Here is an 18,752-nt window from a genome sequence, read left to right as displayed (position 1 = left end):
TTTTCCAGTGTTAAAGTTATTCAGTGACTTTCAGGGTGTCCACATCTTAGGAGAATTTATGTCAATCATTTTTTACAACCAGTGTTGGGGGTAACTCATCACAAGTAATGTGAGTTACATAATAATATTACTTTTTTTAGGTAACTAGTAAAGTAACGCATCACTTTTGAATTTCTAAGAAAATATCTGAGTTTTTTTTTTCAAACAAGTAACGCCAGTTACTTTTTTCCCCATTTACTGATTGCCAAGTCTAGACTAAATGTGAACATGCATTAATTCATCTCACTCACAAAAAACAGATTCAGTATTCCTCAAAATGAATAAAAACTGTGAAATGCAAACTCAGAATATGATAAATATGTTAAATAAAACAAATATCCTTTATGTATTTAATCCCATTTTATTAACCAGTGTCTTTACTGCTGACATTTGATGATGCAATTCAACCATACTAATAAGTAAAAATTACTTTAGATAAACTAACATTTGTGCATCTTTTTTTTTTATAGCTGAAGAGTGATCTCTTGCATAAATGTACTTTTCTTTCAGCCTGAGGTGAATTCATTTCACTTTTGGTGTAAAAGGGCTTTTACATTAGAATTGTTTTATATTAAAAACAAAGAAGCAAACCCTGCCCAGACTTAAAAAGTAACGCAAAAGTAATGTAACACATTACTTTCCACAAAAAGTAACTAAGAAACATAATTAGTTGCTTTTTCAGGGAGTAACACAAAATTGTAATGTATTACGTTTAAAAGTAACTTTCCCCAATACTGTTTACGACACAATATTTGGCAACATTTGCAGCCTATCCACCTTCTTTAACAATGAAGCAAGAACATGCAGTAAACAGTAAAACTGTTTGCACTATAAACCACTGTGCTTATAATTAAGATAATGCATTAAAATAATATGGTATGGCACACTAATTTGCAATATCAAGCAGCAAACCAAGCTGTTTTTGTACAGCTAAAAATAGCTGGACATGGAAACCGGAAGCCGCACCCATAAAATGTACAAATGGCCACGCCCACTCTTACAGGAAGAAAAAGGTGGACGCGTCAAAATATATATAAAATACGTTTTAAACAAATATTTATGGTGCGAAAATTTACACTAAAGTGATAAATAATGACAATACTAATATTTGTCGCTGTTCTGTAGAGTTACGTCCAAACCCTGTTAATAGTGACATATTTTTAATTAGTGTTAAAAGTATACTGTCTGAAACAAGTAATATATGCCGTTATGTATGATATATAATATATGAAAGAATTTATGCTTATTTATATACCATGTTGTTTTAATTTCAGTTAGAAAAGTCCAAGGCTTAGTTAAAGAACCCTCTCGAATTCATCCTTAATTCGGACCCGTTATTTGTAACGCACTTGACCGGTTTGTCGTGACAAATGCACTTGTCGGTCTCAGTGTTTAAGGCCCCGCCTCCTCTGGACTCTCGCAGACACACACACCGAAGCTCTAATACAGTGTAGCACTTATATTTAGGGAGAATATAACTGTATATACCCCACAGCCCCCTCACAGAAGAGACTGACAGGACCGCAGCTGCAAGGCAAGTGTAGCGGTTCTTGTATTTCTGCCCTCAGTGAATCATTTCGAGATTTATTTCGTTCTGTTCTGTCTTGTCCTGTCCGTATTGTTGGACTCCGTCGGCCTGCTGTAGTCTGTCGCATTGAGACTTTATTCAGTATTAACTATGCATGTTATGCACATGAAAACGTTTTGGGCTGGCGTAGTATCGCTAGAAATTGCAGCTAAGTTGAAATTAATAACTAAATGAACCGCAGTGATTTGTAAAGGCGAAATAGAGTTACTAAGACAACACGACAAAATGCTTGGCATGCCATACATTTTAGAAATGAAATAATGTACAGAACAACTTTAAACACTTACTAAATAGCCACTAAACGTGTTATATATACAAATGAAGGTTTTAAAACAACCCTGTAGTGGATTTCTCAAAGTGCTAATAGCTTTTGTTCATTTATCTAAATAGAATTCAAGCTGTAAAGTTACACTAAGCGTGATTTGTGTTGAATGGGAGGCCCTCTGTTGTGAGTTTGCCAGCAGCACAATGCAGTCATTGATACAGAGAGATAATAGAAATATGATGCTAATGCTGCCAGTTTAAATAATTATTTTGCATGCCAATATGTAACTCTGAAAATTGAGTGAGAATTCTGTAGAGTCTACAAACCTGCACATATGTGACCCTGGACTACAAAAACAGTCTTTAGTAGCACGGGTATATTTGTAGCAGTAGTCAAAAATACATTTTATGGGTCAAAATTATTGATTTTTCTTTTATGCAAAAAAATCATTAGGATATTTAGTAATGAGCATGTTCCATGAAGGTATTTTGTAAATTACCTACCGTAAATATGTCAAAACTTACTGTTTAATTAATATGCATTGCTAAGAACTTCATTTGGACAACTTTAAAGGTGATTTTCTCAATATTTAGATTTTTTTGCACCCTCACATTCCAGATTTTCAAATAGTTGTATTTCAGCCAAATACTGTCATATCCTAACAAGTACATCAATGGGAAGCTTATTTATTCAGCTTTCAGGAGATGTATAAATCTTATGAGTCTTAAGGGTCTTGTATAAGTTATAAATCTTATATGTGACCCTGGACCACAAAACCAGTCATAAGGGTCAGTTTTTTGAAATTGAGATTAATACATCATCTGAAAGCTGAATTAATAAGCTTTCCATTGATGTATGGTTTGCAGATACAACTATTTGAAAATCTGGAATCCGAGGGTGCAAATAATCTAAATATTGATTAAATCACCTTTAAAGTTGTCAAATGAAGCTCTTAGCAATGCATATTACTAATCAAAAATTAAGTTTTGATATATTTACAGTATGAATTTTACAAAATATCTTATGGAACATGATCTTTACTTAATACCCTAATGATTTTTGCCATAAAACAAAAATCAATCATTTTGACCCATACAATGTTTTTTTTTGGCTATTGCTGCAAATAAACCCCAGCGACTTAAGACTGGTTTTGTGGTCCAGGATCACATATATGTAATAAGGGTCAATTTCAGAAAAATGTACCCTTATGACTGATTTTGTGGTCCATTGTCACATTTTTAACCATAATGTGATGATGATAATTCATCACAGTTATCAAAGACAGCATTTAACACCAGACCTTCTACATATGTTCTGTTTACATTTTTAACCTTACTGATATGAAATATGCATAATTGACTTTGAAGTAATTTTTAGTGATCTAACTGATGCCCACAGCCTTCAGTGTAACCAAATTATATTTGGACACTAAAATTAGTGTTCAGATAATTTGCAAAATTCCCTTAGAAACTAAATATCAAAGCAAATGATAAACAACTTTTCTCTGAAAGGAACATTTTTGGGCCGTTTTTGCATTTAAAGGCTGTCGGGTTGATCACACTAACATGCTCCACTAGTGTTTAACAAACACAAAGTACTAAAAATGCTTCATTTAGTATATCAATTGTTTTAGCATTTAAACCTGTGATGAGATCCCAAACATTCATGTAAGATGCAAAACTGTCACTAGGGTGGTGCCCTTTCAAAAGTACTAAGTACTACATTTCAAGTACTAAGATGTATTTTAAAGTGCTAATATGTACCTTTAAGATAGTAATGTATACTATTTAGGAGTAAATAATATACAAAAAGGTACATAATACATGATTATGTACATCATTTACATGTCAATTGTAGAGTTTCCGGTTTGTTTGTCTTTTTTTGTTATTCCAAAATACAGTGCAAAGTATTCAATGTCTAAACAAGTACTTTGCTATCAGTTTTGCTATTTATACCCACTCTGCATCTCACGGCTCCAGCATGTTCACATATGGAGGAATCGTGGCACAGGTCAGTGCTAACAGGCTACAGGCAGAAGGCGTGGGCTCTTTTGAGCAGGCTTTACACTTCCAGAACCAGGATTTTGAGGCCCTCAAACAGGAATGTTTGGAAGGAGGGTACCTGTTTGAAGACCCATGCTTCCCTGCTGAACCACCCTCTCTTGGCTTCAAAGAACTTGCCCCGTATTCCTCCAAAACCCGTGGTGTAGAGTGGATGCGCCCTACGGTGAGGGAAAAATGCTTTGTTGTTATGCTGCCTCTAACAAGGCGTTTATTTGATCAAAAATACATTCAAAAACAGTAATATTTCATAAATCAAACAGCTGTTTTCTCTTTTAATATATTTTAAGTTGGTGCATTTTCAGCAGGCAGCCATTGCTTCAGTCCTCAGTGTCACATGACCCACCCAATTCTTTCAGTTCATAGTCAGAATGTTTATAACCGCACTGACCCCTCCCTTCTCTCTATTGCAGCTGTTGTCGCTATTATAAAGTCACATACACATGGATTATAACATTTCTTTAGACACGCTTAGTCAGAGTACACATGATTCCTCTAAGGTGGCTTACTGTTAATTCATTACAGAATACGAGAATGTTTCTCTGGCAACATAGGCGTGGCAGCAGTCACGACTGCACGCTCATCTTGTTCCAAAGCCTGTTATTTTTTAGCATAATGCATGAAAATATCTTATTTTCAACACCAGGGTTATTATAGTTAACTAAATCTAAAACTGAAACCATAAAAAAGTGTTACTTGAATTAGAATAGCTTAGTAAAATTAATTATTTTATATCGGCTAGTTGCCAAAGCAACATTTTTTTAACTTGTTGTACTAAAATAACAAAATCTGAACTATATGGTCATTTTAAAAATATTAAAAATTATAATTAAAATTACAATAAAAATGAATACAAATGGAAAAATGCACACAAAGTTCTGAAAACTTTAATTAAAATTACAATGAAAACTAAACTAAATTAAAATAAAAACTTTTAATTATGCTAAAACAATCTTCCATACACTAACAGTTCATGTTGATGCCAAAAAGACAAAAAAAAATGTAATAAAGTCATACCATGCAAATATATAAATAAGTGTATATAAAATGTATATAATGTATAACGAGTATATTTGTAGCAATAGCCAAAAAACATTGTATGGGTCAAAATGATCAATTTTTCTATTATGCCAAAAATCATTAGGATATTAAGTAAAGATCATGTTCCATGAAGACATTTTGTAAATTTTCTAACGTAAAAATATCAAAACTTATTTTTTGATCAGTAATATGCATTGCTAAGAACTTCATTTAGACAACTTTAAAGGCAATTTTCAACGTATTTTGATTTTTTTGATAGTCCTGATTTTTAAATAGTTATTTTGGCCAAATATTGTCCAATCCTAAATCATACATCAATGGAAAGCTTATTTATTCAGCTGATGTATATGTATTATGATGTATAAATCTCAGTTCAAAAAAAAAAAACTGACCCTTATGACTGGTTTTGTGGGCCAGGGTCACACACACACACACACACACACACACACACACATGTCTGGTTTATTATCTTTGTGGGGACTCTCCATAGGCGCAATGGTTTGTATACTGTCCACACTGTATTTTCTATCCCCTTACCCTAGCCCTACCCCTAAACCTAACCCTTACAGAAAACTTTCTGCATTTTTACTTTCTCAAAAAAACTCATTCTGTATGATTTATAAGCTTTTGTACCCATGGGGACCACAAGCCAGTCCCCACAATGTCAAAAATTTCAGGTTTTACTATCCTTGTGGGGACATTTGGTCCCCACAATGTAGCAAAAACAAGTACACACACACACACACACATATATATATATATATATATATATATATATAATTTTTTTTTCTTTTTTTTTTTTTAAATACAACCATATGGGTTTGTTACAAAATTAAGATGCTTTTTTTCATTTTTGCCTGAACTATTTTTATAAATCCTTTGGATTGCCTAGTTCCAGTCTAATCCCTCTTTTCTGTAGGAGCTCTGTGATGATCCTCAGTTCATTGTGGGTGGTGCCTCAAGGACAGACATCTGTCAAGGAGCTCTGGGTAAGCTTTCTGGTTGCACAAACGTCATTCAGTATGCATAGTTTCTAAGTGTTTGTCTCGGCAGGTATTATGTGTCATGGAATCCCCTATAAATGATTCTGTGGCTATAAAACTCAAAGCATGACTCATATAGCTGACCTGAGGCGTGTCTGCATGTGACTCATCCACTTCCCACTGACCTTGAGTCAGTGCATGTTTGCAATTGTGCCAACTTATCTGAATCAGTGTGCATGTCAGATTTTTGTTACCGCCCTTGTACGGTACATATTTGTACTCCTTTTACATAAGCTAGTATAAAACTATCAAACACAGTACCAGGCAAAAGTCTGCACACACTAATTAACAATAATAGATCAAGAATAAGTCATCAAAACTATGAAATAATATAAATGAGTATTATATAGTGACCAAAACTGTTTAACAATTGAAAGCTTACACTGGTAGTGTATGTTCAGCCCATGTCTGGCCCCTTATGGTTTCTGTGGCTGTGGAAAATTCCTGTGCTCTGAGTTGGAGATCCGAGTGGGATGTAAACAGGAATGGGTTCACACAGGCCTCACAGTAAAAATAAACCACACCCCTTTTTCTGTCCCCCTGCTGGTTGTAGATTAATAGTTCAACTGCCATGTTTTATTAAAAGGCAAAATATTGATGAGCATATTCAGGGATTTTGGTATTAAAGTTTAAATTACTTTTTGAATAAGTGGTTTTATTACACTTCTCCCTGCTTCATTTGTTTTGTTTTGTTTTGTTTTTTTTCTGATCAGGTGACTGCTGGCTTCTCGCTGCTATAGCCTCGCTGACTCTTAATGAAAGACTCCTTCACAGGGTCGTCCCTCATGGGCAGAGCTTTCAAGATGATTATGCTGGAATATTCCACTTTCAGGTTCTGAAACACAATTGCATCCTCTAGAGGGTCTTGTTGAAACTCACACACACTACCAGTCAAAAGGTTTTGAACAGTAAGATTTTTAATGTGTTAAAGAAGTCTCTTCTGCTCACCAAGCCTGCATTTATTTAATCCAAAGTATAGCAAAAACAGTACATTTTTGGAATATTTTTACTATTTAAAAAACTGTTTTCTATTTGAATATATTTTAGAATGTAATTTATTCCTGTGATTTTAAAGTTGAATATTTAGCATCATTACTCCAGTCACATGATCCTTCAGAAATCATTCTAATATTCTGATATGCTGCACAAAAACATTTATTGTTAGTATTATGTTGAAAACGGCTGAGTAGAATTTTTTTCAGGTGTCTTTGATGAATAAAAAAGTTCAGATGAGCAACATTTATCTGAAATAGAAATATTTTATAATATTATAAATCTCTTTATCATCAATTTTTATCAATGTAAAGCATCCTTGCTAAATAAAAGTATAATTTATTTTCTAAAAAAAAGAAAAATGATACTGACTCCAAGGTTTTGAATGATACAATGTATAATGTTACAATGGCTTTTTATTTCAGATAAATGCCAATCTTTGGATCTTTGTATTAATCAAAAAATGTAATCAAATTGTTTTTAATATTGATGATGATGATGATAATACAAACAAATTTTCTTTCTTTCAAATCAGCATATTAGAATGATTTCTGAAGGATCATGTGACACTAAAGGCTGGAGTAATGATGCTGAAAATTTAGCTTTGATCACAGGAATAAATTACATTTTAAAATATATTCAAATAAAAAGCAGTCATTTTAAATAGTATAAATATTTCAAAATGTTGCTGTTTTTGCTGTACTTTGGATCAAATAAATGCAGACTTGGTGAGCAGAAGAGATTTCACATTAAAAGTCATACTGTTCAAAATAAAAGTCATACTGTTTTTTTTTTGACATTTATGTTAGTCTTAAGGTGCAGTCACATTTGCATTTAAAGGGGTCAACGGATGCAAAGTTCACTTTTACATGTTGTTTGAACATTAATGTGTGTTGACAGCGTATGTACACAAATACCCTATAATGATAAAAATCCATGCAGTGGTTTTTAATTAATCTGTAAAAATAATTTCCTCTTTTTCAAATCAAGCAATTTTCAGATGCCTGTCGGTGTGGCGTCCCCATGATAGTTGATTGACATGAGCATCTTACTTCAGACCCGCCTTAAATCAGCTGTAATAATCCGACCTCCATTGTTTCGATGCCGGAGCGGGGATGTAAGTTAGACAAGAATATCTTTGAGGTGTTGTGTTGCTGGATGTAATAATGAACATAGTTCAATTTTATTATTATTATATTATTATTAACTGCCTTTACCTGAAAATTGAGTGTTTACTGTTGCCCTTTTGCATTATTGATGAGCTATTTCCTATTTAATACTGTACAACCGCTTTGTCACAACTCTGTATTGTCAAAGGCGGTATATAAATAAAGGTGACTAGTGCTCGTCATTTACTCCCGACATCTGAGCCGCTGAAGATGGAGTGGATTACGTTTGTTTGTTAAGGGAATGCACCTTCCGATCTACATAAAAATGTTTATGTTCGTGCAAATCATTCATGATCCAGCTTCACTTACAGCAAAAGTGAGTATAAGGGGTTTATTATGAATCTCTGCAATCACCTTTCCTAATAATGTGCTAGTTAGCAAGTTTAGCAGCTAAACGCAGCTAAAATAAACAGGCTCGTCACTCCACAAAGGGAAGAGAGGTGTGGAGCGAGCAGAGCTCATTTGCATTTAAAGGAACACTCCCCTCAGAATGAGATGATTTTTGCAGAGCTGATTTTGACAAGGTAAAAAGGGTGTTGTTTTACACAACCATTGAGAATTTTTAACCAAAGTATATTATAGACTTTTCATTAAGACTCTAAATAATCATATCAACTTTTGGAAAATGAGCATCCGATGACCCCTTTAAGTGAAATTTCACAGGCAAAAACTGTTTCAAGATCAATTGTCAATAGTGTAGGCATGTATGAAGTCACTTTCATCAAATCTGCATGGGAAGATCTTTACACACCCAACTGCATGGATTCCTATTGAAATTACTGTATTTTACCTGCAAAAATTCAACAAACAACATTAAATGTGCCCGCACATTTAATCTGGATTCCTCTTAACCTTTGCTTCTCATTAATCTCTGTCTATCATCTAGATGTTAGGTTAATTACGGTTGCTTTCGTCTGTTCTGCAGTTCTGGCAGTTCGGTGAGTGGGTCGATGTCGTGATTGATGATCGGCTCCCGGTCAAAGACGGAGAGCTCATGTTTGTCCATTCAGCAGAGGGAAATGAGTTCTGGAGTGCCTTGGTTGAAAAAGCCTATGCTAAGTATGTCCTGATAGACATTTTGGTAAAGGCCAGCAAAATATGTTCTTACTAACCAATAATCATTTACAAAAGTAGAACGTATCTGTCTTGTTTAAAGAGATCTCCACTTCCAGAACAAAAATTTACAGATAATGTACTCACCGCCTTGTCATCCAAGATGTTCATGTCTTTCTTTCTTCAGTCATAAAAAAATTATGTTTTTTTAGGAAAACATTTCAGGATTTTTCTCCATATAATGGACTGGTATGGTGCATTATCTGTAAATTTTTGTTCTGGAATCTTCTCCTTTCAGATTTTACCATAGTCTAAGTAGAGTATCCTTACTTGTGTGTGTGTGTGTTTTGTACCAGGCTGAATGGCTCCTATGAAGCTCTCTCTGGAGGATCCACCACTGAAGGTTTTGAGGATTTTACCGGAGGGGTTTCAGAGATGTACGAGCTCCGGAAAGCTCCAAGAGACCTGTACCGAATCATCGGTAAAGCCTTGGAAAGAGGTTCCCTGCTGGGCTGCTCTATTGATGTGAGAACTTCATTTACCATACTTCATTTAAAGGGATAGTTTATCCAAAAATAAAATTCTGTCATTAATTACTCACCCTCATGTCGTTCCAATCCCGTAAGACCTTCGTTCATCTTCAGAACACAAATTAAGATGATGAAAGAGCTTTCTGACCCTGCATAGACAGCAACGCAACTACGACTTTCAAGAGATAGAAAGGTAATATTTAGATTCATATATTATTTCTGATTGTGTACCAGATAACCAGTGCCTTTGACATGGAATCTGTGACGTTCAAGAAGCTGGTTAAGGGTCATGCTTACTCAGTGACGGCCCTCAAACAGGTACTGTAATGCCCCCAGTATATGTTGCTCATAGATATATTTGAGTTAATTTTGTCTGCCTTCATGCGTGAGATCTCTCTTTGACAGGTGGAATTTAGGGGTAGTACAGAAAGGCTTATCCGCATCCGGAACCCATGGGGTCAGGTTGAATGGACGGGGGCCTGGAGCGACAAGTAAGAAATTACACAGAAACACTTATTCGGTTCAACTCAAGTCACTGAGTAAGAAGACTGTGTATGTTTCTTTTCCAGCTCTCCTGAATGGGACGAAATTGACCCATCTGAGAAGGACGACTTGCACTTACAAATGGAGGATGGAGAGTTCTGGTGAGTTTCATCAGCAATAAAAATTTAAGTAAAATTTCTCCCAAAAATAAAATTTTGCTGAAAATGTACTCACCCGCAGGCCATCCAAGATGTAGATGAGTTTGTTTCTTCATTGGAACAGATTTGGAGAAATTTAACATTACATAATTTGCTCACCAGTGGATCCTCTGCAGTGAATGGGTGCCGTCAGAATGAGAGTCCAAACAGCTGATAAAAAGTTGTCTCACTTGAATCAGGAAAGAAATATGCACAGAAGCATGTCCAGAATAGTCCAGAAAACTGGACTGGAAACTTTTTCACTGGAGGAATCATTATTTTGGATTATGGACTCTTATTTTGGGCAGAAGTGACCATTTAATGTTCTTACAAACATGCAGTTTTTCACTTGACAAGACATTAATCGATAGAATGGAGTCGTGTGGATTACTTGGACTGTTTTTATCAGCTGTTAGGACTCTCATTCTGATGGCACCCATTCACTACAGAGGATCCAGTGCAATGCTAAATTTCTCCAAATCTGTTTTGATGAAGAAACAAACTCATCTATGTCTGTTTTTATTTTTGGGTGACTTGGCACATCAGTAGACCAAAAAAGCATTGTGTATGCTCTCAGCATAAAGAAACGGTTCCCTTTGTCTCCAGGATGTCATTCAGTGAGTTTTTGCGGCAGTTCTCCAGGCTGGAGATTTGTAATCTGACCCCTGATGCTCTGAGCGATGATGACACGAGTCACTGGAACACCATCAAGTTTCACGGCGCCTGGCGGAGAGGCAGTACCGCGGGAGGTTGCCGAAACCATCCCAGTGAGTAACGCCCCTGTTTACATCCAGCGTTTTTATCATATGAGGTCACAGAGTGGCTGTATTGTTGGTCGTAGTGGATGTCTCTACTGCTGGAAACATTGGTAGGGCTTTATAGCTGGCCGTAGGTTTAGAAAAATGTGATTAATAAATCCAATTGCCAATGAATTGTTTTTCTTGTAAAATTACAATATTTGGATGTAGACTACTGTTTAAAAGTTTTGGGGTCGGCAAGATTTTTAAATGTTTTATGAAAAAAGTCTCTTATGCTCACAGAGGCTGCATTTATTTGATCATAAATACAGTAAAAACTGTAATATTGTGAAATATTGCAATAAAAAAGTTGTTTTTTTAATGTACACTACCAGCAAAAAAATTTTTGAGCAGTAAGATTTTTTTTTTTTTTGATAAAGAAGTCTCTTCTCCTCACCAAGCCTGCGTTTATTTGATCCGAAATACAGCAAAACCAGTATAATTTAAAAATGTTTTTACTAATTAAAAGAACTGCTTTCTATTTGAATATATTTTAAAATGTAATTTATTCCAGTGATTTTAACGTTGAATTTTTAGCATCATTACTCCAGTCACATGATCCTTCAGAAATCATTCTAATATTCTAATTTGCTGCTCAAAAAAACATTTATTATTATTATTATGTAGAAAACAGCTAGCGAGTAGAATTTTCTTTGATGAATAGAAAGTTCAGTAGAACAGCATTTATCTGGAATACAAATCTTTTGTAACATTAAAAATGTCTTTATCATCACTTTTGATCAACTTAAAGCGTCCTTGCTAAATAAAAGCATTAATTTCTGTAAGTTCTTTCCCCAAAAAGATAAAAATAAAAATAAATATGTATACTGACTCCAAGCTCCAAGCATGTTACAAAAGTTTTTTATTTCAGATAAATGCTGATCTTTGAATATTTCTATTCATCAAAGAATCCTGAACATTTTTACTCAACTGTTTTAAATATTAATAATAATAATAAATGTTTTTTGAACAGTAAATCAGCATATTATAATGATTTTTTAAGGATCATGTGACACTTGGTGAGCAGAAGAGACTTCTTTAAAAAACACTAAAAATCTTACTGTCAGAAACTTTTGACTGGTAGTGTATTTTAAAATGTAATTTATTCCTGTGATGCAAAATGAATTTTTAGCATCATTACTCCAGTCCTCAGCATCACATGATCCTTCAGAAATCATTTTAATATGCTAATTTGGTGCTCAAGAAAAATTTCTTATCATTATTAATTTTGGAAAAAGATGTGCTGTTATTTATTTATTTTATTTAGTGATTTATTTTTTGTAGAAACGGTTATACTTTCCTCCTAGTATTGCTTTATGATTGGAAAGTTCAAAACAACAGCATTCATTTAAAAAATAGAAATCTTTTGTAACATCATAAAAATCTTTACTGTCACTTATGATCAATTTAAAGCAGTCTTGCTGAATAAAAGTATTAATTTCTTTCAAAAAAAATCCTTCTGACCACAAACCTTTGAACGGTAGTGCATTAAGTATCATATCACGAACAGGATGAACAGTTATAAATGCATGAATCAAGCTACCAGCTTTATCTGAGATTTTAACCCTTGATTGGCATGTGTTCCTGTAATATTTGGCAGACACGTTCTGGATCAATCCACAGTATAAGATCACACTGCTGGAGGAAGATGATGACCCAGAGGATGAAGAAGTGGCCTGCAGCTTCCTGGTGGCTTTAATGCAGAAAGACCGCAGACGGTACCGCCGCCACGGACAGGACATGCACACCATCGGCTTCGCTGTCTACGAGGTGAGGAGCCAAATAGGTCTAAATTAAGTTTGTAGATAATTATTTTGTTTTAGAAGGGAAAAAAATGCTTAATTGTTTTCTTTCTTTTTTTCTTCTCCATGCAGATACCTGAAGAGGTATGACCCATGTCAGTAATTTCTTAAATAGGTTTGCCAGCATCATTAAGACTTCCATAAACAGGTCAAATTCAACAGAAGGTTATTCACAGTGCATAACAGTGGAATAATTTTGCGTGCTGCACAGATTTGTCATTTCCGTCTGTCTGCAGTATGCAGGGTGTCAGAACGTGCATCTTAAAAAGGACTTCTTCCTGACAAACTCATCAAGCGCTCGCTCTGAGACCTTCATCAACCTGCGCGAGGTGAGCACTCGTCTCCGCCTGCCTCCCGGTGAGTACATCATCGTCCCCTCCACCTTTGAACCCAGCAAAGAGGCTGATTTTGTCCTACGAGTCTTCACTGAAAAGCAGTCACAGACAGAGTGAGTGTGTGTTCTTGTTTGAGCTCTTGAGGCATTTTACTAAGGAAGTTAAATCTATAAGGATTTAAACTATTGTTGTTTTTTTCCCTCTCTCTCAAAGGGAGTTGGATGATGAGATTTCAGCTGACCTGGAGGATGAGGTAAATAAACATTAAGACAAAAAGTAGATGTCATATTCTTTGGACTGTTAAATGAACATGGCTCTTTTGGGTTTTTTTTTATTGTAGGCAGAAATTACAGAGGATGACATTGATGACTCTTTCAAGGCCTTGTTTGCCCAGCTGGCTGGAGAGGTTGGTAAATATATAAAGCAGCGTTTAGATCAAAATTGTTCTCTAATGTTAGAATATTGCATATAAATATTAACTTTTGAACATTTTAGGATATGGAGATATCTGTCCGTGAACTCAGGACTATTCTCAACAGAGTAGTCTCTAAACGTGAGTAACACACTAATTTTCTTACACTTGGGGGTCAGTGGTGTCGAAATCAACTTGTTTATCTAATCTGAATGAGCTGTTTCTCTCTCAGACAAGGATTTAAAGACAGATGGCTTCAGCATGGAGTCCTGCAGAACTATGGTGAATCTCTTGGATGTATCCTTCACTATTTAAAAGAGTATTCTGGGTCAAATACAAGTTAAGGTCTATTGACAACATCTTTAATTCTGATGATTACTATGGAAAATCATTTTAACTCATTCCTGAGTTGGTTAAAAAAAAAAAAAAAGTAGTCCTCTTTACATTAATGCAAATTGCAAGGGCACAGAATTTAGTAGGGACACTAAATGGACTAAAATGTCCCTACTAATATCCTGTGCCGACTAAATTGACCCTAGCAATAATTTTGATCAAACAGTTGATCAAAGCGCATATCGCAAATCATTTAATTCAGATTCAAAGCATGCATCGTGAATCATTTGAATGTGTAAATGTAGCCAATGATTCGTGAAACCGCGCCAAAGTCCCGATCTGAATCAAATGTTTCGCTATCCACACTCCAAAGTTCAGATCTGAATCAAATGATTCATGAATTATTTGATTCAGATCTGAACTTTGGAGCGGGTTTGTGAATCATTTGATTTAGATCAGAATGTTGCGTATCGTGAATCATTTGATTCAGATCCGGACTTCGGAGCAGGTTTGCAAATCATTTGATTCAGATCAAAACTTTGGTTCATGAATCATTTCGCAAATTAAATCATTCGCGATCTGCGCTTCGAAGTTGGTTAAGGCTCATATACAGATGCAGTCTGAAACCCCAAGTTCCAATTTAAATTAAATGATTCGCAATCCACGCTCCATAGTCCCAATTTGAATTCACGAACCATATCAGGATCATTCGTATCACTAAATGATTCACGATCCTGCTTTGCTGTTCTGATCTAAATAAAATGATTTGCGATGGATAGTGCTCTGTGGTCCTGATCTTAATCAAATGGTCTGTGATATGCGAGTTACCATGTAAATCAAATGATTCGCTTACCTGCTCCGAAGTCATGATCTAAACAAAAATTCACACTGCAGGCAAATGTGACCCATATCAGATTTTTTTTCTCACATGCAAAAAAACTCAGATCTGTTTTTGTCATGACAGTGTGAACAGAACAAAGCACACAGAATCTGCTCTTTTCGATTCGAATTTGTGCCACTTCCATATGTGGTACTAAATGTGATACAGGTCAGATGTTTTGTCATGCAACTTTTACGTCAGTCTAGATCGACATTCAGCATAATTCCGTGCTGACGGGAGACACTTTAAAGATTTTACATACTACCCAAATTTGTCAAGATAGTTTTGAAAGGTAATCAGTGGAAGTGTGATGTGTCACACTTGTGAACTAGTTTTGAGAAGCAATTGGGCAGATTTTGTTGTGAAAACCTGGAAACCTTGTTCGTATTGTTTATTTGCACATGCAGGTCAGTTCAGAACCATGATCTGTTCACACTGTAAATCTGATATTGGCCACATTTAAAGCAACAATGTGAACACCTATACAAAAAAAGAATTGAGCACTAGGGCTCGCAGTGTAAATGTAGCCAATGATTCGTGAAACCGCGCCAAAGTCCCGATCTGAATCAAATGTTTCGCTATCCACACTCCAAAGTTCAGATCTGAATCAAATGATTCATGAATTATTTGATTCAGATCTGAACTTTGGAGCGGGTTTGTGAATCATTTGATTTAGATCAGAATGTTGCGTATCGTGAATCATTTGATTCAGATCCGGACTTCGGAGCAGGTTTGCAAATCATTTGATTTAGATCAGAACTTCGCATATCGCCAATCATTTGGTTCAGATCGGGACTTCGGAGCGCGTATCATGAATCATTTGATTCAGATCAGGATTTCAGAGCGGGTTCGTGAATCTTTTGATTCAGATAGGGACTTCAGAGCGCGTTAGAATCCTTTTTTAAACAGTACAAGACATCAAACCATTAAGGCAATACAGTTATTAAAACAAAACAAAGAAGAAAGAAAGAAAGAATACACAAATACAAATCTCTGCCAAAATCAAACCTACACCCTTGGCAATTACAGTGGAAGTATATATTTAAAGGGGTCATCGGATGCTAAGTTCACTTTTCCATATTGTTTGAGCATTGGCAGTGTATGTACAAATCTACCCTATAATGATAAAAATCCATGCAGTGGTTTTAATTAATCTGTAAAAATAATATCCCCTTTTTCAAATCGAGCCGTTCTCAGATACCTGTCGGTGTGACACCACAACGACAGGCATCTGAGAATGGCTTGATTTGAAAAGAGAATATTATTTCGCTCCCACAATAGTTGGAACAGCTGCAACAGTCCTATCTCCATTGTTTTGATGCCGGAGCAGGGATGTAAGTTAAGACAATTGAGGTGTTGTGTTGCTGGATGTAAAAATGAACGTAGTAGTCGTCATTTACTCCTGACATCTGAGCCGCTGAAGATGCAGTGGATTACGTTTGTTTGTGAAGGGAATGCGCCTCCTGATCTACATATATCCATCTATGTTTGTGCGAATCATTCGTGATCCAGCTTCACTTACAGCAGAAGTGAGTATAAGGGTTTTTTATGAATCCTTGGGGATCGCCTTTGCTAATAATGTGCTAGTTAGCAAGTTTAGCGGCTAAATGCGGCTAAAGTAAACAGGCTCGTCACTCCACTGAGAGAAGAGAGGGGTGGGGCGAGCAGAGCTCATTTGCATTTAAAGCAGCCTCGACCAGAATAGGATTATCTTTCCAGAGCTGATTTTGGCAAGGTAAAAAGGGTGTTGTTTTACACTACCATTGAGAATTTTTAACCAAAGTATATTATAGACTTTTCATTAAGACCCTAAAGAATCACATCAACTTGTGGAAAATGGGCGTCCGATGACCTCTTTAAGATATTCTTGATGTTTAAAAGCAGAAACATGAAACTCATATGCTATGTTTATTGGCTTTATATGCCAAAATGTACAAATTTGTGCAGAAATGTTAGCAGTAACATTAACTGTATAAGAAATATTTATTCTGGTGTATTGCCTTGCTAAATTATTTTTTGTTCTAAGTAACGTCAGTTGCGATCAGACAACCTGCATCTGTTTTCACTCTTGACTCCGTTCATCAGAAAGATGGTAGTGCACGGTTGGGTTTAATAGAGTTTCAGATCCTCTGGAACAAAATAAGGAAGTTGCTGGTGAGTACCTTAGTTAATTTCTTCCCCCCACACACTCTGAAATATTTACAGATTCTTTAGTTCAAAATAAATATCTCATGCTTTCTTTTCCACTCAGGGGATCTTCAGAGAGTTTGATATTGATAAGTCAGGAACTATGAGCTCTTATGAGATGCGTCTGGCTGTAGAATCAGCAGGTGAAAGAGACATTTGTTTCATTAATTGGCAAACAATTGTTATTGTTACTATTTGTAATAATATTTAACACCCATTTCTGTTTTACTGTATTTTTGATCAAATAAATGCAACCTTGCTAAGCATAAGACTTAAAATATTATACATATTACATTAAAAATATCAATATTACCAGCCCAACATTTTTGAATTCACTTAAAAATCACTTTCTTTACAGGCTTTAAGCTCAATAACAGACTCAACCAGATCCTTGTAGCCAGATACGCTGAGAACGAGGTCATCGATTTTGATAACTTCGTCTGCTGCTTGATCAAACTGGAGGCTATGTTCAGTAGGTATTTCTTTTCGTATCACATGTTATCTTTTTGTATTTGTTTTTCATAGTCTTGCACTTACTTTGTAGGATCGTTTCAGCAGTTGGACAGAGATGGAACAGGAACGGCTGAGATGAACCTATCTGAGGTGCTCTGGATTGATTTCTTGACACCGAAATGTTAAAACAAACATCTACAAAACACTAATCACTCATTCTCTTTTTTTATGTAGTGGCTCTTCATGACCATGTGCGGTTGAGGTAAACCATTTCATGAACGTCCAACTCAAGATCCTGCTGCAAAGTGCCTCAATGCTGAACTCCTCATGCAACAATCCCACTATAACCTCATTAGAATAAAGTGCTACTAGATTTATAAAGATTTATTTTTCAATCCTAATAATATATACTGCAGTTACACTACAAAGAAAAACCCTCTAGTGTGAAACACAAGAAACCTCCACTCATTGCTTCTGTAATGACCGATGGCTGAAGAACATGTGCATGTTGTGCATTTTGTCCTAACAGAAGACCAACCTTTATTTCCAAAAGGCTGTCTATGAATAGTGCCATAGGAAAAAAAAAAAAAAAAAACACACAGAGCACTGCATGTTCTCCTATGAGGTGAACTAATGCATCCTGTTAAAAAAAGCTTTAGATGCACAATGCGTAATTGTGTCGATATTGTCACTGATTTCCTATAATCAGAGCTTCAGAATAAACTGTTGTTATACTAAACTTACATAAACAGTTTTATTTCATATGTTCTATGAAACGTCTGAGATGTCCTTACAAGTGGGTCATATAAAAGCATTTAATGGTGAATTGTGTGAAATTTAACTCTTAACTTAATTTTGACTTTATTTCACAATTCTGACATTTTCCTCCTGAAAACTGAAAGAAAAAACATTAGAATTGCAATATATAAATTTAGAATTCTAAGAGGAAAAGTCTGAATTGCATAATATAAATTTCTTTTTTGTCTTGCAGTGCCAAGTTTGCCTCTTGCATTTTTTAACTTCTTTTCTGAATTCAGAGTTTGCGCCTCGCAATTCTATTTTTTGTTTCTTCCTCAAAATAAAAAATGTAAT

At 35.3% G+C, this 18,752-nt stretch overlaps 1 protein-coding gene across 1 annotated transcript; it reads left to right on the top strand.

The window, feature by feature from the left end:
• Nucleotides 1-1,308: 1,308 nt before the first annotated feature.
• On the top strand, nt 1,309-18,527 carry capn1a (calpain 1, (mu/I) large subunit a). The gene is made up of 22 exons (XM_051126334.1): nt 1,309-1,573; nt 3,872-4,118; nt 5,913-5,982; nt 6,750-6,868; nt 9,124-9,257; nt 9,608-9,776; nt 10,016-10,099; nt 10,187-10,272; nt 10,351-10,425; nt 11,068-11,228; nt 12,859-13,028; nt 13,133-13,144; nt 13,297-13,508; nt 13,609-13,648; nt 13,736-13,801; nt 13,891-13,948; nt 14,040-14,104; nt 17,106-17,174; nt 17,272-17,350; nt 17,566-17,679; nt 17,752-17,810; nt 17,895-18,527. The coding sequence occupies exons 2-22, from the start codon at nt 3,873-3,875 to the stop codon at nt 17,919-17,921; spliced, it is 2,115 nt and encodes a 704-aa protein (XP_050982291.1). The 5' UTR covers nt 1,309-1,573; nt 3,872; the 3' UTR covers nt 17,922-18,527.
• Nucleotides 18,528-18,752: the final 225 nt, after the last annotated feature.

The sequence above is a fragment of the Labeo rohita genome, chromosome 13 (assembly GCF_022985175.1).
Source record: "Labeo rohita strain BAU-BD-2019 chromosome 13, IGBB_LRoh.1.0, whole genome shotgun sequence".
Taxonomy (NCBI): Eukaryota; Metazoa; Chordata; class Actinopteri; order Cypriniformes; family Cyprinidae; genus Labeo; species Labeo rohita.
This window is presented reverse-complemented; position numbering and strand designations above follow the sequence as displayed.

Coding starts and splice junctions, on each gene's coding strand:
- capn1a (XM_051126334.1), top strand. CDS start 3,873: ATGTTCACATATGGAGGAATCGTGGCACAGGTCAGTGCTAACAGGCTA. Junction 10,426..11,067: donor ATGGAGGATGGAGAGTTCTG/GTGAGTTTCATC, acceptor CTTTGTCTCCAG/GATGTCATTCAGTGAGTTTT. Junction 17,811..17,894: donor CTGAGATGAACCTATCTGAG/GTGCTCTGGATT, acceptor TTTTTTATGTAG/TGGCTCTTCATGACCATGTG.